At 37.2% G+C, this 26,055-nt stretch overlaps 1 protein-coding gene across 2 annotated transcripts in view; it reads left to right on the top strand.

Annotated features, from left to right (window-relative positions):
• The window catches only part of WDR19 (WD repeat domain 19), a 113,254-nt gene that overhangs the window by 57,748 nt on the left and 29,451 nt on the right, over positions 1-26,055 (top strand). For both annotated transcript variants that reach the window (XM_043553289.1, XM_043553287.1), the window contains exons 20-30: positions 611-720; positions 5,500-5,557; positions 8,117-8,257; positions 8,338-8,420; positions 8,872-8,955; positions 10,156-10,302; positions 10,618-10,742; positions 12,705-12,817; positions 14,814-14,882; positions 24,565-24,642; positions 25,922-26,018. In XM_043553289.1, coding sequence (XP_043409224.1) covers positions 611-720; positions 5,500-5,557; positions 8,117-8,257; positions 8,338-8,420; positions 8,872-8,955; positions 10,156-10,302; positions 10,618-10,742; positions 12,705-12,817; positions 14,814-14,882; positions 24,565-24,642; positions 25,922-26,018 — 1,105 coding nt within the window. The remainder of the gene's footprint in view (positions 1-610; positions 721-5,499; positions 5,558-8,116; positions 8,258-8,337; positions 8,421-8,871; positions 8,956-10,155; positions 10,303-10,617; positions 10,743-12,704; positions 12,818-14,813; positions 14,883-24,564; positions 24,643-25,921; positions 26,019-26,055) is intronic.

Raw genomic sequence — 26,055 nt, 5'->3', positions numbered from 1 at the left:
AAATGTTAGCTATTATTCATTCCTTACAAAATGTGAATAAAGTGAGGAGTAAACTCTAAAAGATTCTTTAATAATTAGTTTATGTTTGGAATTATGTGCCAGATGCAGATAAAAGATCACAGGAGCCAGGAGGAAAGACAGGTTCACATTTTATATTTATGTTTGCTATTATTCATGTTGTGAAATAGCTTCAGATTTTCTCAGAAAATAACATCAATTCCTATAGTAAAGTATTTCTCATTTTTTAAATTATCTCCCCTCTAACTAGAAAATTAATCTTGATTGGGTTAATTTTTATTTAATTTTTCCCAATTGATAAAAATTAAATACTAAAGAGTAGTATTTTGTTAGGGAAGACTGAATTTTGTAGGACCACACACCATCGTAATAGTAAGATGTTTTTGCTCCCCAAGACCAATTATTACCCCCTTGGGAGCTCTATCACTCCCACTGAGGCTGTATGCTATAATAATACATTATCCTTACCAAGATCAAGTTCCACTTTTTAAACAAAAAGCTTTTCCAATCACTTCTAGTAAAACTAGCATTGTATGGTGACTGTGCATAATAATGTGTTCATTTGAAATTAAGGTCTTTCTCTTCCCAATAGATGAGAAGAGATTTACAGCATTGGGACAGTGCCCTGCAACTGGCCAAGCGGTTAGCCCCAGACCAGATACCATTTATATCAAAAGAATATGCCATTCAGCTTGAATTCACGTAAGTCCTTATCTTTACGTTTTGCAGTCAGTAGCTAGCTACTGAATATCTTCAATTCCAAACTGCCATTAATTAGAAGGCCCTCCACTGATTTAATCATTGCTAATGGGGACAGGAGGGAAGCTGTATTAATTGTACTTCCAAAAAATGTTTTTTCTAACGAAGTCTTGTCCAGGCCTTTATCCACTTTCATTTTCAGGATCAAAATTTAAGTTTGGGTCTAAGCCTTTCCTACACTTAGAGTCTAAATATTGTTTTGAATCACATTTGGCCAAAACAGTTATACATAGCATCAAGGTGATGTACTGCTTTTCATAGCCTATGTTCATGATCTTGACCTCTTTGAACACTTCAAGGATTTGCAGTGTAATTTCAGGTCGTGTGGAAAAATATCAGAATTGGGGCACCTGGGTGGCTCAGTCAGTTGAGCATCCAACTTCGGCTCAGGTCATGATCTCATGATCTCACTGCTTGTGAGTTCAAGCTCCACATCACGCTCTCTGCTGACATCTCAGAGCCTGGAGCCTGCTTCAGATTCTGTGTCTCCCTCTCTCTCTGCCCCTCCCCCACCTCACACTCTGTCTCTCTTTCCTTCAAAAATAAACATTAAAAAAATTTTTTTTAATAAATAAATAAAGTGTTCAAAATTTCAACTTAGCATTGCCTAACTGGGCTTGCCCAAAGAAAACCTGAGGCTTCTGATGAAGAAATTGTTACCCCTGTTGTCAAGAAACATCCTAGCTGTGTTGACATGATGGGGTCCAAATATTAGAAATTTCCACTTAGAATGAGCACTGGGTGTTGTATGGGAACCAATTTGACAATAAATTATATTTTAAAAAAGAGGAAAGAAAGGAAAAAAGTAAAAAATAAAATAAAATAATAAAATAAAATAAAATAAAATAAAATAAAATAAAATAAATAAAATAAATAAAATAAAATACAAAAAGAAACTTCCACTTAGAAACATTGCTGACCACACAGCCTGGGCTGTCCAGAACGATGTTCTCAATCGGCAGAACAGTTTGTCTTCCAAAAAATCCCTGGTGCACTAACATGTGAGGAAACTGGGTGAACTGGGTGAGGCCTAGAGAGTTGGATGACCTGCCTAAACTCATATGGTAAAGCTCAGGCAGAACTCAAATAATGCCATTTTTAGAGCTGATTGATTTATTCTGGAGGCAATGTTTTCTCTGAGGAAGATGGATCTCCAAGTGAGTTTTAGCCAAACATCACTGATTCATTCTCTCCCAAATAATAAAAACAAGATAATAAATAGGTCTTCTAGATATGCAGACCCATGTTAGCATCAGTTATGGGAGTATTATTATTTATATTATGTGTAATACTTTTTATCTCAGTAAGAACCAGGGCCCTCAGTACTGTAATCTGAAGCGTGTTCCTTAATTTCTACCCTGATCCTTTCAATACATATTCTACTTATAAATATTGGGCCTTTGGAAAATACATTCATTTTTACGGTCACATGATTGTCATTAATGCCCTAAAGGCGATAATCAAAAGCGGTCTATTCAGAAGACATGAACAGACATTTCTCCAAAGAAGACATACAGATGGCCAACAGACACATAACACGAAAAGGTGCTCAGCGTCAGACATCATCAGGAAATGCAAATCAAAGCCACAGTCATCTCACACTTGTCAGAATGGCTAAAACCAAACAAGTGTTGGCAAGGATGTAGAGAAAAAAGAACCTTCATGCATTGTTGATGGGAATGCAAACTGGTACAGCCACTGTGCAAAACGGTATCGAGTTTCCTCAAAAAGTTAAAAATAGGAATACCCTATGATCCAGCAATTCCACTTCTGGGTATTTACCCAAAAAATATGAAAACACTAATTCGAGAAGATATGTACCCCTATGTTTATTGCAGCATTATTTACAGTAGCTAAGATACGGAAGCAACCCAAGGTCCACCGATAGATGAATGGATAAGGAAGATGTGGAATATATATACAATAGAATATTATTCAGCCATACAAAAGAATGAAATCTTGCCATTTACAACAACATGATTGGAGTTAGTATAGTGCTAAGTGAAATAAGTCAGAGAAAAATACCATATGATTTCATTCATATGTGGAATTTAAGAAACAAATGGGAAAAAAAAGAGACAAACAAAAAACAGACTTAATTATAGAGAACAAATAGATGATTACCAGAGGGGAGGTGGATGGGGGCATGGGTGAACTAGGTGAGAGGGATTAAGAATACACTTATCTGATGAGCACCGAGTTGTATATAGAATTGGTGAATCACTATCTGAAACAAATGTAACACTGTATGTTATATACTGGAATTAAATTTTTTTAAAGTAGCCCATAAAGAGTAATCTCTTTGACATGAGCCATAGGAACATTTTTCTAGGTATGTCTCCTTTGACAAGGAAAACAAAAGCAAAATTAAACTATTGGGTCTACACCAAAAATAAAAAGCCTTTGCAGAGTGAAGGAAACCATCAACAAAACTAAAAGACAACCTATGGAATGGGAGAGGATATTTGCAAATGACATATCTGATACAGGGTTGATATCCAAAATATGTAAAGAACTTCTATAACTCAACACCGAAAAAACACAAATAATCCAGTTAAAAAATGGGCAGGAGACATGAATAGATATTTTTTCAGAGAAGACATACAGATGGCCAACAAACACATGAAAAGATACTCAACATTACTCATCATCAGAGAAATGCAAATCAAAACCACAATCAGATATCATCTCACACCTGTCAGAATGGCTAAAATCAAAAGGACAAGAAACAAGTGTTGGTGAGGATGTGGAGAAAAAGGAATCCTCTTATACCGTTGGTAGAAATGCAAACTGGTGCAGCCACTCTGGAGAACAGCATGGAGGGTCCTCAAAAAATTAAAAATAGAACTACCCTATGACCCAGCAATTTCACTACTAGGTATTTATCCAAAAGATACAAAAATACTGATTTGAAGGGGCACATGCACCCCAGTGTTTATAGTAGCACTATTAACAGTAGCCAAATTATGGAAAGAGCCCAGATGTCCATCGACTGATGAACAGATAAAGAAGATGTGGTATACATATACATATGTATATGTTTACATATACAATCAGCCATCAAAAAGAATGAAATCTTGCCATTTGCAATGTAGATAGATGGAGCTAAAATGTATTATGCTAAGTGAAATAAGTCAGAGAAAGACAAACACCATAAGATTTCACTCATGTGGAATTTAAGAAACAAAACAGATGAACATAGGGGAAGGGAAGGAAAAATAAGATAAAAACAAAAAGGGAGGCAAACCATAAGAGACTCTTAACTAGGGAGAACAAACTGAGGGTTGCTGGAGGAGAGATGGGTGGGAGGTGGGCTAGATGGGTGTTAAAGAGGGCACTTGTGATGAGCACTGGGTGTTGTATGTCATGAATCACTAAATTCTACTCTTGAAACCAATTCTATACTATATGTTAACTAACTCAAATAAAATCTTGAAAGAAAAAAAAAATAGATTACCATATGATCCAGTAATCCCACTACTGGGTATTTATCCCCCCAAAACTGAAAACACAAATTCACAAAGATATCTACAACCCTACATTTACTGTAGCATTATGTACTGTGGCCAAAATATGGACGCAACCCAAGTGTCCATTGATAGATGAATGGATAAGGAAGATGTGGTATATATACACAGTGGGATATTACTTGGCCATAAGAAAGAATGCAGTCTTGTCATTTGCAGTATCATGGATAAATCTAGAAGGTATAATGTTAAGTGAAGTAAGTCAGAGAAAGACAAACACTATGTGATTTTACTCATTTGTGGAATTTCAGAAACAAAACAAATGAAAAAAAAGACCAAAAAACATAATCTTAAAAATAGAGAACAAACCGGTGGTTGCCAGAGAGAAGGTAGGTGGGAGATAGGTAAAGAGGATTAAGAGTACACTTATTGTGGATGCCTGGGTGGCTCAGTCAGTTGAATGTCCGACACTTGATTTTGGCTCAGGTTATGATCCCAGAATCATGAGATTGAGCCCCAGGTCGGGCTCCACAGGCTGAGCATGGAACCCGCTTAAGATTCTCTCCCTCTGCGCCTCTCCCCCGCTTGCATGCATGCTCTGTCTCTCTCTCTCAAATAAAAATTAAAAAAAAATAAAAAGAGTACACTTATCAGGATGAACACTGAGGAATGTATAGAATTGTTGAATCATTGTACACCTGAAACTAATATAACACTGTATGTAATTTTTTTTAAAAACAAAAGATGCCTGTAAAAGTGGCCCATAAAATTTAATGTCCCTCCCCAAAATGCTTAAAATACTACAAAGTAATAAGTATCTTACAATCTAACATAATCCAGCTTTATAATTATTTTTATTTCTTTAAAATTTTTTTTGTAATGTTTATTTTAGAGAGAGAGAGACAGAGACAGAGCATGAGTGGGGGAGGGGCAGAGAGCAAGGGAGACACAGGATCCGAAGCAGGCTCCAGGCTCTAAGCTGTCAGCACGGATGTGGGGCTCAAACTCACAAGCCGTGAGGTCATGACCTGAGCCGAAGTTGGACACTTAACTGACTGAGCCACCCAGGCACCCCTATAATTATTTCTAAAACAGCAAAATAATAATGAACTGCACTTGAAAAAAAATGCTTATATGTTGTATATCCCATCTTATGTGAGCCCAAGCAACTCAGTGACAAAGATTTCTTTTAAATCTTGTATATGTAAATGAGATACTTAAATATGTATTAAAATTCACTCTAATTTTTTTTCAGGGGTGATTATGTAAATGCTTTGGCTCATTATGAGAAAGGAATAACGGGTGATCATAAGGTAAACTTGAATAAAGATATGTATAATTATCTTTAGGTTTGTTAGTTTCATTTAAAAAGCCATGGTCTAAATTGCATTTTATTTATTAGTAGGTGAGCTCTTTTTCAGTTTATTAACAACTTTGCAAGGATAGAGTTAAATCATTTTAAAACACTTCAGATCTAAAGATGACAATATTTTTTATCACTCTGAAAAAGATCTGTTTTCCTTTGTATCTTAAACATGAGCTTCTCGTTAATGTTCAGAGTAAAATTTTTATCCTTTCCCACTTACAGGCTAACTATGATTTTCATGAGGCTTTTCCTTTTACTCTTAAAAAATTTCAATAACTACTCTACAGTGTACCCCCAGTCCATAAAAGTCTGTTCTGCCATTTCATCTCTCACGCTGTATCTTTTATGATGATCCTGGAAATCATGTACTTTATGCACTATTCCAGCCCATTCTCCCATCCCAGGGTTTTAGCTCAAGAAGCTAAATTTTGCAATAAAAATTGATGTTTTTAGGTGAGGTCTTGTAAAGATTGAAAATCTTTTTATTTCCTATTTTATAGCTAGAATTTTTATTACAGAAGTTAATACAGTTTCACTGTAGTCCATTTAAAAAATCACCACAGTATAACATGACAAGTGAGAGTCTACCAATCTCTCCTCCATCCACACACCTCAGTGGTAACCACTGTTAACAGTTTTATATATTTCCACCCAGAATCTCTTGTAAGCATACAAATATGAATGTAATGTGGACTTTCACTAAATATGATATCATTCAGTTTTACAGGGGTGCCTGGGGTGGCTCAGTCGGTTAAGAGCTGACTTTGGCTCAGGTCATGATCTCATGGTTCGTGAGTTCAAGCCCTGCGTCAGGCTCCATGCTGACAGCTCAGAGCCTGGAGCCTCCTTCGGATTCTGTCTCCCTCTCTCTCTACCCCTCCCCGACTTGTGCTATCTCTATCATTCATAAATAAATAAACTAAAAAAAATTGTTTTAATGCTTTAAAAAAATCATTTCCTTTCAGCAAAGATTAACTGAAATCCGTTCTGGGATAAACAGCATTCTGTTTTCTTCGTGGTCTTTCAAGTCAATACATTCGAATCTATGTTAATCTTTTAAGAGCTTCTAATAGTCTGTTGTTTAGATATAGCATGGTCTTTATATCCACTCCCTTATTGAATCATAATTGTTTTTGGTTTTTTACTATCAAAATACTGCAATGAATATTCTACCTAGTGTACATGTATCTTTACCTAAGATAGTATTTCTGAAGGATATTATTCTTATAAGGGGATTTCTACGTCATAAAATATATGCTTTTAATTTTTTATATTGCTAAGTTGCTCTCCAGAAATTATAGCAATTCATATAGCTGTAGGTCATCTGAGAAAGTGTCCATTTTCCCCCACAGTTTCAACAACATTGAATGTTAATCATTTTATCTCATCTATCAATTTTATGAGCCAAAAACAAAGGTCTTTTGTGTGTGTTTATTAGTGAAGCTGAGCATGTTTTTTTTATTGGCCAATTATATGTTTTTTAATGAATTGCCTGATCATATCCTTTGCCTTGCATAACTCTTGAGTTTTTTATACTTTCTTTGGCTACATACATTTTAAGGTTTTTAAAAAATTGTTTTTATGTTCCATTTATTTTTGAGACAGAAAGAAAGCATGAGCAGGGGAGGGGCAGAGAGAGAGGGAGACACAGAATTTGAAACAGGCTCCAGGCTCTGAGCTATCAGCACAGAGCCCGACATAGGGCTCAAATTCATGAACCACAAGATTATGACCTGAGCTGAAGTTGGACGCTTAACCTACTGAGCCACCCAGGCGCCCCTTAAGTTTTTTTTTTTTTAATCTGTGTATTTGAATCTAGTAACCACTAGCCACACATTGCTATTTAAATGATTGAAAATTAAATAAAATTTAAAATTCAGTGTCTTTGTCACGCTGGCCATATTTCAAGTGCCCAGTAGCCATTTATGACTATTAGCCACTGTGTTGGACCAGGCAGATATAGAAGATTTCCATGATCACAGAATGTTCCACCAGCCATGCTGCTTTACATAAAATACAATAGGACATTATATTTTATTACATAGATTAGTTCCCTGAAAAGTTCTTTAGTTATCTTTAATGAATTAAACAATTTTACAGAAAGTTTTTAATGTTTAATCGTGTCTAGTAGAGAAATCTTCCATTTGATAAATGGCTTTTTCCTTAATTTTGTTCATAGCATTTATGCTGTGTATCCAGCATATTACTTCTTATATAAAATTTTATATCAAGAAGACATACAGAGATACACAAAGCATTATGACAAGGGTAGTAAGAATTTGTTGTTAAGCATAAAAGGTGTAAACTTCTAAAGAAAAATATATAACTTTGTAACAGAAGATAAAAAAAAAAAAAAAGGACTCAGTGTTACTTCATAATGTTAAGATTTTCCTGAAAAGACTAGTGAAAGTAACCTTTGGGCTCATTTTAGATTTAAATCAATTGTTTGGCTGAAATACATCAATTTAACTTAGGGTCTGATGTGTTATTTGCCTTATAATTCTAGGAACATGATGAAGTGTGTTTGGCTGGAGTGGCCCAGATGTCTATAAGAATGGGAGACATACGCCGAGGGGTTAACCAAGCCCTAAAGCATCCCAGCAGGGTCCTTAAAAGAGACTGTGGAGCCATATTGGAGAACATGAAGGTACCCTTTTCTATGCCTAAATATTCATGCGGACTTATACGTAATAAATTCAGTATTTTAATAATCTCATATTGTTTTAGCAATTTTCAGAAGCAGCCCAACTGTATGAAAAAGGTCTCTATTATGATAAAGCAGCATCTGTTTACATCCGCTGTAAGAATTGGTAAGCATTTGCTAAGTTTGTTCTGAGCAAGTGTGGAAATGAATGGGTCCCGGAAGTCTCCCCACTTGTTTCCTTATCTGTACACCCTGTTCTCCCTATCTAGGTCTTCCCTCTATCTCCTTTTTTCTTCTTGGATGAGTTCATATTAATAGTTTGTTTCCCAAAGAACAACACATCCTGTTGGTTCGGAAATCCCTGATCAGACAAATTACTAGGGAAAAGAGCCCTGTTGCCCCCAAACTGTTAATGAACGAACCTTCATTTTCCCTTGGAGGGGGAGGGCAGGGGTGTGGCATCAGAAGGAAAAGCAGTTACATCTGCTTTTACCTATAGGAGCCAAGATTTCAAAGATCATGATAACTTTTTTGAATCCTAAAAACTAACACTTGATTGTGGAGAGTGACTTTGGAAGTGAATATAGTGCTGATACTCTCTGAAATCTACATTCTAGGGCAAAAGTTGGGGAGCTTCTGCCTCGTGTTTCTTCTCCAAAGATTCACTTGCAGTATGCCAAAGCTAAGGAAGCAGATGGAAGGTTTGTACAGTTTCTCAAATTCATGCAAGTTTAAAGCAATATATAAGTTTGATAAATTAACCATCAATCTTTGCAACTTCTAAGAAAGGCAGAGTGGAGAAAGAAAACATCTTTACCCTTTGCCTGGCCTCAAGTGCCAAACTATTACATTTTTCCCATATTTTAAATACCTCAAGTAAACCTTTATGTATTCAATATAGGCTACTATCTCTTTTTATTTAAGAGTTAAATACTAAAAGGTGATATTTTGATATAATATGGCATGAAAATAAAGTGATGGTCATTTTATTAAGAAGGATAACTTACAGATGCCAAGGAAAAGAACAGTGAAGAAATATGAATTCCACACCGATGATTGCACAGTTTAAGCTGCAAAACAGCGTCAAGATATCGCAATGGATAGTTAATATCCTAAATAATATCTTCTGTCCTTCTGCAACTGGATAGAAGAAACTCAAAGACAAGGAGTCTCAGAGGAGGAAACACAATTATGAAATTGTATCTCATACAAACATGAAAAAGCTCTACCTCACTAATAATAATTAAAGCAACAGTATGTTATTTCAACCTCTCCTATCGTGAGATTTTAAACTAATAACCATACTATCAAAATGCACTTGTTATGCATGACTGACTCATTCTGTATAATTTCCGTAGCCTTTGGAAAGTTATTTGGCAAAATACATTAAAAGACTTTTAAAGGTCAGTACCCTCTACTTTTAGAAAAGCAACCTTAGGAAATAGAGATACACACTAAATGTCTTGTTGAAATGGAAAGAGCTGGAAAGCTAATACGGACTGAAGACAAGTCTTGAGCTCCATCTAGAGGTTGACATGCAAAGATTTTTATAGATCACTCTTACTGAAATATTCTGTTATTTTCTGTTTTCTAAAATAAGCTTATATTACTATTATAATCTTCCCAATCAAAAAAAAAAGGAAAGTGTAAAAAATTCTATATATATTGTTCAGATGAAAAAATGCAATTCAATATTAATATTTTACTGTTAGTTTATCAAACCTCTAAAAAAGAACACATTTTAGGGAGATGATTCCTTGTATTCATCCTAATGAAGAATAAAGAAGTACAAGAAAAATAAGCAACCGCCATCAATAAAAAAATTGCCTCCTTTATTGACATTTCCCCCCCCAAATGTGACAGTGTTAAGGAAGCTTATCTGAACTAAGTATTTCTTATAGATACAAAGAAGCCGTTGTGGCTTATGAGAATGCAAAGCAATGGAACAGTGTAATCCGCATCTATCTGGATCACCTCAACAATCCTGAAAAGGCTGTCAGTATTGTCAGAGAGACCCAGTCTCTGGATGGAGCCAAAATGGTAGCCAGGTAACTGAATGCATTATTTTTGGACTTCCAAAAACTTGCCTGGAAAGAAAGCCCCACTTACCTTGATCAAATAAATTCAAAGGGAATATTTATTCTTTATAATTTTTTTTGTTAGATCTAAGTGTTTAAATTCAAAGTCTATTTGTTGTGGTTAGTGTAGGAGAGAATGTTTTTCAAATACAAGCATATAGTATAAAACTGCAGTTTGCCTAATGCATTTTTTAAAACGGTTTCTCATAGTTGCAAAAAGATTTCATTTTGTAAATGACAAACTTATTTTAAATGAGCCAAGCTGATTAAAATACTTTGTTTTAGGTTTTTCCTACAGTTAGGTGACTACGGGTCTGCCATCCAGTTTCTTGTTATGTCCAAATGTAATAATGAAGCTTTCACCCTGGCTCAGCAGCACAACAAAATGGAAATCTATGCAGACATTATTGGTAAATACCATTGTTTTCCCTAATTTCTCTTACAGATTTGTATCCTAGAAATACTTGACTCTTAGGACCTAATTATCAGCTTGGTATAGCCCACAAGCACATGCACACACACCATTTATACAGAGACGCATACATATTGATGTGTTAGACTTCAAGATTCCTACTATCTTACAGGTGAGATGGAATTATCAGGCCGTTTTCAAAAATTAAGATTTTGGGGTGGCTATTAAAAGAAGCCAGATTTCCCAAATTCTGCTGTTTGCCAACCAGTGGTAAAACAAGGTTCCAAAATGAAGGTAATAAAAAATGCAGAGGAATTTTTGAAAAAATAGTTTCATAAGTTTTTAAATTGAGTTAAAAATTAAGATTATATGATTCTACTTTGATGAAGAGTGATATACACAAGACGTGGTTTTTCAGAAGAAAGTCCAAAAGAGGATTTTATATTCTGAGAACACCTGCTTTTAGGTTTTCTTCCCTTATTTGCAATTTTCTTAGAAACTACTGAAATCATTTTCAGATTTTGATTTTATGGGCCATACATAACATTATTTTTGGTGGTATTTTATTTTGTTTTATTTTCCCAATATGCATAGCACAAGTTTACCATTTTAACCGTTTTCAAATGTACAGTTCAGTCATGTTAACAGTGTCATACAGCCGTCAGTCACCACCATCCATCCCCAGAACTTTGAATCGTCCTGAACTAAAGCTCTGTACTCATTACACAGTATGTCCCCATTCCCCGCCCCCCACCGCCCCTGGCAACCACTGTGGTACTTTCTACAAATCTACATAAATTTGACTACTCATAGTATGTCATATAAATGGAATCCTGAAGTATTTGCCTTTTTGTGTTTTGTTTTTTAAAATTTACAAAATGACCGTAAGAATTGATGATAGGATTTATGAGAAAATTTTTATTTCCGTTTCAAGGAAACAAAAATAGGTAAAAGCATCTTCTCATATCTTAGAAAGTCATTCAGATAATTGTAGAAAATAAGGAGCTGCAGGAAAAAAGGGAAATACAAATAGAAGCAGTATTAGTTACTAATTTTTAATTCGACAGATAACATTTCTTAACATTACAAATCACTATACCACTAACCCATTTAAGTTTTTCTCATTTCATAAGGATGTGGCTTATCCTGCATCACTCACACACACACACACACACGTACACACACACACACACACGCAGGCACGTACGCACGCGCACACTTTTGTCCACCTTTCTTTACCCTCTTCTATTACAAACTCCCTATCTGCCTTGGGCTGGAGGCCCAGGGCTGTTGTGACACTTTGGTATTGTAACAGGACTCCAATACCCATGGGTAAATGTAAACAATGAGTTGGAACTCCTGCAGAGTTGAGGTCCTTCTTCCACTGTGCTTAACATATTTAAGCTTCAAACCAAAAGAAAAACAGTAATAAAAGAAAAAGAGTAATTATCTTTAAATGGCATCTATCAGCCACTTGAATATCATTTTCCTTCCTTGTCTGGCAAATGCGGACAATTGTCGAAACCAGGCCTTGCTGAGAAAGGCGGATAGATTACGTTTGTATTATGGTTGACTTCTGATTGTTCTTAGACTCTCGGCAGAATGCGATTGCGATTTGTAGTCATAGTTGTTCCTGTTGTTTTAGGAAATGAGATTGAGACTCTTAAAGAATGATAAAAGTCACTAAGGGTGATGTCTGACCATAGCCTACATTCTCACAAGGCTCGTAATTTTCTCTCCTGATTCCTGTTGAGGGTGAAAAGAAAATAGAACAGAGCTGGTATTTGGGGGAATGATGGTGGATCTGTTTTGTGATGAAAACAAACACTGACAATAACACTGATATTTACAGTTACAAATTTTTTATCACCTATTTTTAGATCACCTGTATTTGGATCTTATTTTTAAGTTAGCAATAAAATTTTGCTCAGATATTTTACTCCGTAAACTTCTGTTGTAGGTTCTGAAGGTACTACTAATGAAGACTATCAAAGCATCGCCTTATATTTTGAAGGAGAAAAAAGACATTTTCAGGCTGGAAAATTCTTCTTGCTGTGTGGCCAATATTCACGAGTTAGTATTTCCTGAGAAAATATACATTGGACTCCACAGGAATGCTAATAAGATTCTTTCTTTATTTTTTTAAGTAATCTCTATACCCAATGTGGGGCTCAAACTCAAGAGTCCGAGATCAAGAATCATATGCTCTACTGACAGCCAGATGCCCCAGCAATATTTTAAAATTATTATTAATGCTTTCAGACACCCAGACCTGAAATATCAAAGTTAAATTTAAATCATTCTCTCTCTCCCACAGCCAATCACATTCTTCCCCTGTAATATCTCTGACATTGTCCCTTTTCATTCTAACTATCATCAACTTAATCCAAACCTGGGTCACTTCACTTATTATATTATTACAATATTATTCCTATTTTCTAGTTTCTGTTCCTATAATTCATCCTTCATTTTATTCCCCAAACAGTACTTACTTTCACTGCTACAGGGCCCCTAAAGCAGGAGTTATGGCGTTCAAGCAAGGGGTGTAACTCAGTGAAGCTGTGTGTTCATTGTGTTCATTGGGTGTTCACTGGGGACTTACGGGTGCCACCTGTTTGGTCTGAGGGAAACATCTTCTACTTACCTCCAGAAAATTGTTGCCTTTCAGGAGTTGGGCCCCTGTGGGCTAGATCATAGGACTTTTCACGAGAAATAGAATTCTAGGTCTCCCAATTTTAAAACATGGGCCCACATATTTGTAGAATACCTCACCTGCCAAAGAAACGTGTCTGTGTGTGAACTCAGCCTTCTGGCTACCTATTTACTGTTTCTGGCCACTTAAAGTCCAGATTCCTTAGCTGGCACTTAAGAAAATTCCCACAGATTGACCTGCACTTCCCAACCTGGCATCCAGCTGTTTCCATTAAGAAACATTCCATGGGGCGCCTGGGTGGCTCAGTTGGTTAAGCGTCCGACTTCAGCTCAGGTCATGATCTCACACTCCATGAGTTCGAGCCCCGCGTCAGGCTCTGTGCCGACAGCTCAGGGTCTGGAACCTGCTTCAGATTCTGTGTCTCCCTCTAGATCTCTCCCCCTCCCCCACTCATCCTCTGTCTCTCTCTGTCTCAAAAATAAATTAAAAAAACATTTTTAAAAAATTAAAAAAAAAAAAAGAAACATTCCTGCTAGCCTTTTCCCATTCCTGTTCTCCTCTAGATCTCTCTCTGCCCTCTTTCCTACCTACCACAGACCTGTTCATCTTCAGGTCCTTTTTCCTTCATGGTACCTTCAGATCACCCCCCTGTTTAATCAACTTTTCTTCCTTAGAGCACCAATGAAAACAAATGGTCATACTGCCCATTGTCTCTTAAACTTTTATTATAACCTTAAATTTCTTCATAGGTGTAGTGTTTAGGAAGTAGACAATTATGATTTAAAATAATTGGTTCCTTATAAATATCACATTACACAGATCTCCCCAATTAGATTGTGTATAATACAACAAGAGGGGCTGTGTCATACCCTTCCTGGTATGCTCCATAGTCTCCTATACATAGTAGCAGGTTGGCAATAAATATTTGTTGAACAAATAAATGAATGAAAATAATTATATCTTCATAATGAAAGAGGACTTATTTTTCACTCTCATCAGAAGTCAGAACTAAATTCTTCAGAGGGTTAACTAGATCCTTCCATTTTTAAAATTCTACTCAGCCTTTTTGGGGTTTTTTTAAGTTTATTTTTGAGAGAGGGAGAAAAAGAGGGAGAGCAAGTGTGGGAGGGGCAGAGAGAGAGAATACGCTGTCAGCACAGAGCTCGAGGTAGGGCTTGATCTCATGAACCATGAGATTGTGACCTGAGCCGAAATCAAGCATCCAGCACTTAACTGACTGAGCCATCCAGGTGTCCCTCAGCCTTTTAGGTGTATATATTAAGACCCAGACTGTGCAAGCCCCTGGTTGAGAGGTGGACACTTTCATAAACTGTAATTACTTTGTGTGAAAACTTTGTTTTTCCCAATGTGAAAGCAGTCTGAAAGTTTTTAATTGCTATACATTTCTCATTTCAGGCACTGAAACATTTCCTGAAATGTCCGAGCCCAGAAGAGAATGCAGCGATAGAAATGGCGATTGAAACTGTAAGTGAGCTCTGTAATAAGACTTTTGAGAATGCTGATATTTTGAAAAACATTTTGAAGAAATTTCCAAACATACAGAAGTAGACTAAATATTGTAACCAACTCATCTGACTTGTACCCATCATCTGACTTCAACAGCTGTCAGCATACGAGCAATCTTATTTTATCTGTACCCCCACCTCTTTCCCTGTGTTATTTTAAGGCAAATCACAGACATCATGTCATTTCATTTATGGGTACAAAGTCTATCTATAAAAGAAAAGAACCTTTGGGTTTTCTTTTAGGTATAACTTGCATGTAGTAAAGTGCACAAATCCTAAGTATGTAACTCTTTTTCTCATATATTGCACTGACGTAACCCCTACTGAGATCAAGATATAGAACATTTCCAGCTCCCAGAGGCTCTTATGATGTCTCATAGTCACTGGCCAAGGGTAACCACAGCCAAGGGTAACCACAATTCTGACTTCTGTCCTTATAGATTGGTTTTATCTGTCTATGTATTTCATATAAATGGAATTGTACATAGGTACTATTTTGTGTCCAGTTCCTTCGAATCAACATATAGTCTATTAATGCATGTGTATTACTACATGCAGTGATGGTTCATTCTTACTCATTGCTGTGTAGTATTCCACCCGATGACTATACCACAATTTATTTACCTATTACTCCATTAATGGGCATTTGGGTTGTCTCCACTTCAGGCATATTATGAGTAAAGTTGCCACAAAGTTGTTCATATCTTTTGGTGGACATAACACTCTGCCTTATTGGGTGTATATCCAGGAGTAGAATTGTTAGGTCATAAGATACACATATTTTGGCAATAGTTGTATCAATTTACACTCTACCAGCAGTATGAAAGAATTTAGTCGCTCTCTTTACTAACACCAATCTATGTCATTATGACTACTGATAGAGGTGTAGTGGTATCTCATTATGGTCTCAATTCATTTTTCTAAAGACTAATGATATTGAGCACCTTTTCATACGTATATTGGCCTTTTGGATATCCTCTTTTCTGCTATTTAAATCTTTTTTCTAATTTTTAATTGTATCATCTCATCTTATTCTTACTGATTTGTAGGACTTTTTATAATTTCTAGATACAAGTCTTTCCATCATATATATATATATATATATATATATATATATGATCTCTCCAACTGTGGCTTGCCTTTTTATTCTTCAGTAGTGTCTTTTTTTTTTTTTTTAAGTTTATTTACTTTGAGAGAGAAGGAGCACAAGCTGGGGACAGGCAGAGAGAGGCTGTATGTGGTCCATGCTCAGGGGCTCAGACCCACAAAACTGTGAGATCATGACCTGAGTTGAAATCAAGAGTTGGACGCTTAACCGACCGAGCCACCCAGGTGCTCCATCTTCAGTAGTGTCTTGATGGAAAGAAATTCTTAGGTTTTAATGAAGTCCAACTTATGAATCTTTTTTTTTTATGGTTAGTGTTTTTTTTTTTTTTTAATTTTTTTTTTCAACGTTTATTTATTTTTGGGACAGAGAGAGACAGAGCATGAATGGGGGAGGGGCAGAGAGAGAGGGAGACACAGAATCGGAAACAGGCTCCAGGCTCTGAGCCATCAGCCCAGAGCCTGACGCGGGGCTCGAACTCACGGGCCGCGAGATCGTGACCTGGCTGAAGTCGGACGCCTAACCGACTGCGCCACCCAGGCGCCCCTATGGTTAGTGTTTTTTAATCCTATTTAAGAAATCTTTTCCTATCGCATGGTCATTAAGCTATTTCTCTTATGTTTTCTTCTAGGTATTTGATTGTTTTAGCGTTCTTATTTAGTCCTGTGCCCATCCTGAATTAACTTTTGTGTATGGTGTGAGGTAGGAATTAGGAATCTTTTTTTCCCCAAATGGATATCCAGTTGATCCAGCATCATTTATCAAAATACCATTTTGCCCCCACTGAATTACCATAGAGCATTTGCCATAGATGAAATGACCAAATATATGTGAGTCTAGTTTTGGATTCTGTATTCTCTTCCATTGATTTGTCTTGCCTGTAACAATACCACACTGTATTACATGTATTCTTTATTATAATCTACTTCTTGTCACTGTGGATTTGCCTATTCTAGACATTTCATATAAATGGATCCATACAATATGTGACTTTTGTGTCTGGCATCTTTCTTTCAGAAGGTTTTCAGCGTTCAGCTGTGCTGTAGCATGTACTAATACTTCATTCCTTTTTATGGCTAAAGATTCTGTTGTATGACTCTACCACACTGTATTTATTCAACAGTTAATACACATTTGGTTTGTTTCTACTTTCAAGCTTTTATGAATAATGCTGTTAACATTTGTGTGCAATGTTATATACATTGCATATACTCTCTTGAGTGTATATCTAGGAATTTCTAGGCCATATGTTAGCTCTATGTTTAACATTTTGAGGAATTGTCCAACTGTTTCCCAAAGCAGCTAAACCATTTTACATTACAAACAGCAATGTGTGAGCATTGCAGTTTCACCAACAATCATTTCTTGTCATTGTTGAACATCTAGTTCAAATTTCCCCATCTCCTGTATTTCCCACTAGCTGGCAATTAAATCTAGATACTTAATCAGACATAGATTTGGTGTTTTTAGATGGTGCTAAGTTCGTCCTCTTTCATGACATCAGTAGGCTCATGTCTTAATAAGCTCAGGCTGCCGTAACAACATACCACAGACTAAGTGGCTTAAACAACAGAAATTGATTTCTCACAGTTCTGGAGGCTGAGAAGGCTAAGATCAAGGGGCCAGCCAATTTGTTTCCAGTGAGAGCTCTCCTCTGGGCATGTAGATGGCTATCTTCTTGCTGTATCCTCACATGGCCTTTATGGGGTGCATTCAGGTGAGGAGAGATCTCTCTCCCTTCCTTTTGTTGTAACACCACTGATCCCATAATAAGGCCCCTACCCTCATGACCTCATCTAACCCTAATTACTCCCAAAGGCCCATATTCAAATATCACCACATTTGTATTCAAATACAAATATGTAGGGCTTCAACATATGAATTTTGGGGGAACATAAATATTCAGTCCATAACAGCCCATCATTTTGGTCATCTGTTTTTATGGTGTTAAGATTGATTATTAGATATTAGAATGGTCAGCCTTATCCCTCCATTATGACATTTCCCATCAACCTTTTCACCTAATGATTTCAGCACCCATTAATGTTTATTACCTGGATCCATTATTTTATTAGCGGTTGCAAAATGGCAATATTTGTCATTCCTTCTATTCCATACCAACTATTTTGTTACTGTGAGATAAAGGAAAAATAGGGTAAATACTTGATTTTTTTCCCCTCTGCTTACTAGTTTTAAGACTAATGAGTTGCAGGGAACCTGGGTGGCTCAGTTGGTTGAGCATCTGACTCTTAATTTTGGTGTACATCATGATCTCAGGGTCGTCAGATTGGGCCCCCGCATCAGGCTCCACACTGGGCATGGAGCCTGCTTAATATTCTCTCTCTACCCTTACCCCCAATTTGTGCTCTCTCTATCTTGAAAAAGAAAAAAAATAATGAGTTGGTTTCCTGCCATCCTCCAAAGGTGACTTCTAGAGATGCTTTTGTTTTTACTATCATTATGAACTCATAGATTTTTAGTATATTTGATTTCAATCCATTACATCCAGTTGATGTTTTTTATGCCCAAATGTGTCTTTACATTAACTATTATTGCATTTTGACACAATCCTATTAATCTTTGATAGATTCCTTGCCCTCAGGTACATGATATTATTGACTCCATTTCTTTTTTTTTTATAAGTTTCTTTTTTTTTCTTTTTTTTTTATAAGTTTCTTTTTTTTTCTTTTTTTTTATATAAGTTTCAGTTGTACAGCTTTATAATTCAAAATCCGTATATACTACAAGGTGATCACCATCATAAACCTAGTTACCATCCATCACCATATAGTTGACTCCCTTCACCGCTTCACTTATCCCCCAGCCTCCTTTCCCTCTGGTAAACACTAGTCTGTTCTCTGTGTGAGTTGGTTTTGCTTTTATTTTGTTTTAGATTCTACATATGAATGAAATTAGACAGCATCTGTCTTTGACTTATTTCACTTAGCATAATACCCTCAAGGTCCATCCATGTTGTCACATTTGGCAAGATTTCATTATTTTTTTAAGGCTGAGTAGTATTCCATTGTGTGTGTGCATGTGTGTGTGTGTGTGTGTGTGTGTTCCACATCTTTATTCATTCATACTATGAATGGACACTTGTTTTCATATCTTGGCTCTTGTAAATGCTGCAATGAACATAAAGGCACATATATATCTTGGGGTGTTAGTGTTTTTATATTCTTTGGATAAATACCAAGAAGTGGAATGACTAGGGCATATGGTAGTTCTATTCTTAACTTTTTGAGGAATCTGCATACTGTTTTCCATAGGGACTGTATCAATTTTAAATCCTACCAACAGTGTACAAGGGATCCCTTTTCTCCACATCTTCTCCAACATTTGTTATCTTGTCTTGTTGATAATAGCCATTCTTACAGGTGTTATGTGATATCTTATTGTGGTTTTAGTTTGCATTTTCCTACTAATGAGTGATGTTCAGCATCTTTTCAAATGCCTGTTGGCTATTTGTATGCCTTCTTTGGAGAAATGTCTTTTCAGATCCTCTGCCCATTTTTTAATCAGGTTAGTTTTGTTGTTGACTTGTATGAGGATTTTTAAACTTTTTAAAAAAATGTTTATTTATATTTGAGACAGAGAGAGAGCATGTGTGAGCAGGGGAAGGGCAGAGAGAGGGAGACACCGAATCCAAAGCAGGCTCCAGGCTCTGAGCTGTCTGCACAGTGCAGTACCTGATACGGGGCTCAAACCCATGAACTGTGAGATCATGACCTGAGCCGAAATCAGGTGCTCAAACAGCTGAGTCACCAGGCGCCCCCATATGAAGATTTTTTTAAATATATTTTGGATATTAACCCCTTATTGGGTATATAGTTTCCACATATCTTCTCTCATTTCAGTAGGTTGCCTTTTTGTTTTGATGTCAGTTTCCTTTGCTGTGCAACTTTTTAGTTTGATGTAATTCCATTTGTTTACTTTTGTTTTTGTTTGCCTTGCCTTTGGAGTCAGATCCATAAAGACATCACTAAGACCAAAGTCAAGGAGCTTACCTCCTATGTTTTCTTCTAGAGTTTTATGGCTTCAGGTCTGATATTCAAGTCTTTAATACATTTTAATTTTTTGTGTATGGAGTTAAAAAGTGGTCTAGTTCCATTCTTTTCAATGTGGCTTTCCAGTTTTTCCAATACCACTTACTAAAGACTCTCCTGTCTTCATTGTTTTTGCTTTTGTCATAGATAAATTGTTCCTATATATGTGGATTTACTTCTGGGCTGTCTACTGTGTTCCATTAACCTGTGTGTCTGTCTTTGTACCAATACCATACTGTTTTGATTACTGTAGTATAATTTGAAATCAGAGAGCATGAGACCTGCAGGCAGCTTTGTTCTTCTATCTCAACAATGCTTTGGCTATTCAGGATCTTTTCTAGCGTCATACAAATTTTACAGTTATTTGTTCTAGTTTTATGAAGTATGCCATTGAAATTTTGACAGGTATTACTTTGAGTCTGTATAGTGCTTTGGGTAATAGAGACATTTTAAGAGTATTCTTCTAATTCATGAGCACAGAGTACCTTTCCGTTTATCTGTGTCATCTTCAGTGTCTTTCATCAGTGTCTTATGGTTTTCGGTACACAAGTCTTTCACCTCCTTGGTTAAATTTACTGCTAGGTATTTTATTCTTTTTGATGCAATTGTAAATGGGATTGTTTTCTTAATTTCTCTTTCTGATGTTTCACTATTAGTGTACAGAAATGCAACAATTTTTTGCATATTGATTTTGTATCTTACAATATGTAGTTATCAGTTCTAATAGTTTTTTGGTGGATTCCTTGGGGTTTTCTATATATAGTAACATATCATCTCCAAATAGTGACAATTTAACTTCTTCCTTTCCAATTTAGATGCCTTTTATTTCTTTTTCTTGCCTAATTGCTGTGGCCAAATTCCATTTCTTGCCCCAGACCTGGAATCAGTCATTTCTCTAAGAAGGTCTAGTTCCTTTCAGTGAGAAATTGTTTTAGAGACCATAATTTGGGTGCTAGCAATATTCTATTTCTAAGCCTTTTCAGTAAAAGTATTGGAATTTTTTATTATGGCATAAAAATTAGTATTTTCTAAAAGTACCTGAATTTGAAGCTGCAGTGAAATTAGTAAAGTATGAAAATTATTCTCTGGCCATCCACAAAAGGCCGTTTTATTTCATTATGAAAATAGTTTCATTCTCTGATTTTCTCTGCATATCCACATTTTCTAAGGCGTATTTCCTCCAGAAAGCCAGACTCAACGCTGCCAGCAACTCTCAAGAATACATTTCCCACCCTTCCTGCTAAAGATGGACTGGAATTCTGGCCCCAAATGCATAAGTCCAGAAGGGCTCTGAATTGGTTAGTTCAGGTGTCCATTACAAGATTAAACAACTGGTGGCCACAAGGATGGAATAATCTGCTTGGGCAAATTAGGTTAAATTCCAACCCCTAGACATTACACCTCTATTGTCATGGGGAATAGGGTCCTCTGAGACATGGAAGTGTCAATGGTATACCATGGTTGAAATGAAAGTAGGAGCATTTCTCAGAAAAGTTAAAGGAATTGGTATCAGACAAAAGTATAGATGTCCCTTGCAGCTATCAAATTTTTCTCCTTTTATGAGTATTCTTTAATCCTCCCATAGCTACTTCTAGGTGTTGTGCTATATATTTCATTATAATAAATTTTACTAAGTTCAGGGACATGTGGCCTATAAAACCAACATATTTGTGTTTATTATCCATTACTAGGATAACTTCATTCAGACAAGTGCATTCTGCACTTCACTACCAGAGAATTTTCCTGAAGTCCAGTTTTAAATCCTTTTATTCTCTAGCTGCATTGCCTCCCAGTTGCCTCATAATTTGTTCCCAATCTATTCTTCATGAACCACAGAAGCTTAGGTACCCCTGCAGGTGATCTTGTCTAACCTCTTCATTTTATTGGTGAGGAAATAAGAGGTCCCGTAGGATGATATGACTAACCTAAAGCCACCCAAATAGAAAGTAACAGAACTATGACTAAGTCTTCTTTCCAACCAAATTGCCTGTTACACTCCTCTATGTCAGTAGCCTATGCTACACTAACCTGGCCACTTCTACCCGAGTAATTCAGGGCTCCCCTTCCTGTGTTCCTTCATTCTTGTGGTCCCCTACACCAAGGCCACCCACCCTCCTACACCTCTGCCTTTCATACTCCCACACAACATGCAAGACCCACTTCACACACAAGCCTTTTGTGAACTGTCCTCTGGATGAAATTTCACCATCCTTAGACTCTTCTCTAAGTACTTTGAACATCACCTACCACTACAGTTATCTCCCTTCAGATTAATAGCTCCTCAAGGTCAAGGACCCATTTCTTCAGAGTGTTTAGCACATTATGGCCACTCAATAAATATTCGCTTAGTTGAACACATGTTGGTTCCCAACTTAGTGAACACACTATATGGATGATATAAGTTTCCTTTCAACCCTCCATTCCTTTCTTTCCTTTCCACCTTGAGACACCCCCCCACACATTGGAATTTCTTATAATCTGTGCACTCTTACTTGCTGACTCCATAATTGAGAATATCTTGAAAATGTTCACAATTTACCAACCCCCACCCTACCCCATCCTCTACCCCTTAAGGTCCTGAAGTGCATTCTTGGTGCGTGTGTGTGTGTGTGTGTTGGTGTGTGTATAGTACAGCCCTACTTGAGAATCATTACCTGAATGAACCCATGATATGGATGAGAAAGATGGGTCTTCACAGGATCTTTTAACTGTGCTGGGGGCCTTCCTTCCTCTTTGCAGTCAGCTTCTGCCTTCGCCACTCTGTAAACCTTCTCTAAAAGGTCCCCACTGCTAAATATAAAAGTCTCTTCTCTGTCTTCACTCCATGTTATGGGAGCATTTTACACTATCATTACTACATCTTTCTTATGACTCCCTTAGAACACTGCTTCTCCCATTACTTCTCAAATGGTCCCTTCTCAGCCTCCTTCACCGACGACTCTACTCCAGTATGTAAGTGTTCCTCAGCATTCTGTCTTCATCCTTCTTTTAATTTTTAAAAAAAAATTTTTCAATGTTTTCTTTATTTTTGAGAGAGAGAGTGCAAGCAAGGGAGGGGCAGAGAGAAAGAGAGGGAGACACAGAATCTGAACTGGGCTCCATCCAGGCTCTGAGCTGTCAGCACAGAGCTCAGTGCAGGGCTCAAACTCACAAACCGTGAGATCATGACCTTAGCCAAATTCGGACACTTAACCGACTGAGCCACCCAGGCACCCCCCCCTTCTTTTAATTCTTGACGGCCACATCTATTCCTTACTGGCTCCCTTTTCCATCCTAACATTTTGGGTGTGTTCAACCCTCTGAAACTCATATTTAACTAGGCATCCTGTATTTTTATTTGCTATGTCCAGCAACATCAGATAGCACTGCTTAACATCAGTCCAAGCCCTTTATGGGTATTAACTTATTTAATCCTTAAGACAATATGGTGAGTTAGGTATTTTTTTTATCCTCATTGGGGTCCCAAGAGTAACCAGGTGATCTTTTGACCTCAGGCAGGCTGACCCCAGAGCCCTTGCTTTACCATGTCTCCGTACTGGCTCATTCACCCAAAATCATCCACAAGAGCCATCGAGATGATGAGCTGTACAGGATTTCTCTTCCTTACAGCATCGCTTCCTTACAGCAGTGGCAAAAGCAGAGGCAACAGATTTGTAAAGGCTTAGCTTTCTTGCACTGATGACTACCACAGTGAGTGAAGTGTGTAGAAATTCTGCAGCGCCAAGGCCCTCTCCACCCCACACGTTCACCACAGTCTCTTCTGCACAAGGAACTTCCAAACTTTTATCTTTTTCCCTCAAGCATAGCAAGCTAGGCCACATGTTGCTCTGTCCCTCGTAACGGTTTCCTTCTTTTTCTGGTGGCTCTTTGCACTGTATCATTAATACAAGCACAGCACCGCCCTCTTCAGTGTTCGTTCCCTTTGGTGGAGCTCCAGTTGCATTCTTGGCTCACCCCTTTTTTACAGACACAAGACTCTTAAGCCTCCTCGTCAGTAATTATCCCTACTAAAACACATTTCCATCCTCCGATACCGTACGTAATTTTTCCTGATCAACACCACACATCAGTGGGACTCGATGTGTTTCCTTGGGGAGCAGTGGAGACGCAGTGCTTGGTACTGTGTGCTTGCAGAAGGCCTAGTTCCTGCACCCAAGACCTTATTCTCTATGTGCCATGTTCACCTTGAGAAAGTTTTTACTGAAACATCCAAAAAGTATATTCTGTGTGTGTGGGGGGGGGGGGGGGGACGGTCTTTTGATACAGCAACTGAGAAAAGCTGTAGCTTTTAAGGATAGACTTTTATTAATGGAGCCTCTACAAATAAATGAAGAAAGACCCTGAATTTATATCATGTCAGGACTTGACTATAGCCATTTTTACGATTCTTTAATTCTATTTCCTTAGCACAAGGTTTTCTGCCCCTCCTCCCCTTCCTTTCTAGTTTTAAGATGCTGAATTTACTGTTTCTTTCTCTTCCTAAACAGGTTGGTCAGGCCAAAGATGAACTGCTGACCAGTCAGCTGATAGACCACCTTATGGGAGAGAGTGATGGCATGCCCAAGGTACTAGAAATGTTGTCTTCTCTTGGGTTCTAAGTATTTTAGTTACCATTTGACTTTCTTCTGCCCTGTTTTTACCTATTATGGGTTCTGCATCATGGACTTGTAAAGTTTTCTCTCTGAATATAATCTTCTAGACAGTCCCTGCATTTTAGAGGATATTGGGTATATTCACCCTTTGAAATTGGCATTGTCCCCTGTGAAATAGCCACAATCCTCTAGATAACAATTCACACCACCCACAACTTTCCTCAAATGTTAAAGAGTTTTATTTATTCTGGGAACTTTGAAAACTATTATTAGAACTATGAGCATTAATCCCTAAAAATCAGTATACTTTGTTCATATTTCAAAATTGTGTTAATAACAATCATATTTAGCGTAAAAGTAACTCACTATAAATATAAAGTAGAAATAAATCATTAAGAACATATTTTCTAAGTATGTGACTCTTGGGAGTTCATTCAGACATTGGTCTTCTCACAGTCCTGATGGGGACAGTCCCCTTTGAGAACACCCCCGAGCTTGTTCTTCCCTTTTGTTTTGATGTCTGAGGTGATCTTCTTGTGAAGGAAGTCAAGTTACTGATTTGGAGAGGTGCCAGAATGTCATAGCTGGAGAGGATGGTAGCAGTCCTGATCCCTGAGTCCATAGACAGAAACGGGAGACCCAGGGAAGCTAAGTTAACCTACCAAAGGGCACAGGCCCTTAAACTGTTCCAAACCACCTCACCTCATGTCCACTTATTCTAGTAATCAGGAAAACAGTGTCAGGTATATAAAATTGTCTATAGGTGAAGAGAATGGGAACAGAAAATAATCAAAGGCCAGCGTTCTTATGGGCCAGAGAAATTTATATAGGTGTAAAAACTTTTAAGTTTTTGCAAAGTTGATATAAGAATACATTTTGCTATCGCACACAGGAGATAACTCTGTGGAGTAGCATTAGGAACACAGACTCTGAAGCCTGATCACTGTGGCTCAAATCCAGACTCTGGAGAGGTCCTGTTGTGTGTGTTTCTCATCAGTGCAATTAGTGTATAACCATGCCTTCTTCCCAGGAAGAGCATGAGGATTTAAACACATTAATATTTCTCAAGTACTTAGACTATTACCTGGCACATATTAAACTATGAATACATTCTTGATAAAAAAATAATTTCTTTATTCAGTGGACTTTTTTAAACAATATCAAAAGTGGATTCCGACTGAAATGAAAAATTTTAGGTGTTTGTCCCCCTGGCTAATGAAGAGTGATGTTTCTCTAATGGTTTGTATGTCAGGATGCCAAGTACCTGTTCCGCTTGTACATGGCCCTGAAACAGTACCGAGAAGCTGCCCGGACTGCCATCATCATTGCGAGAGAAGAGCAGTCTGCAGGTACGTCCCTGACATTCACGTTTGTCTCGTAGTCAAG

Source organism: Prionailurus bengalensis, chromosome B1, assembly GCF_016509475.1.
Source record: "Prionailurus bengalensis isolate Pbe53 chromosome B1, Fcat_Pben_1.1_paternal_pri, whole genome shotgun sequence".
NCBI lineage: Eukaryota > Metazoa > Chordata > Mammalia > Carnivora > Felidae > Prionailurus > Prionailurus bengalensis.
The sequence above is the reverse complement of the archived record's forward strand: the minus strand, read 5'-3'. Positions and strand labels throughout refer to the sequence as shown.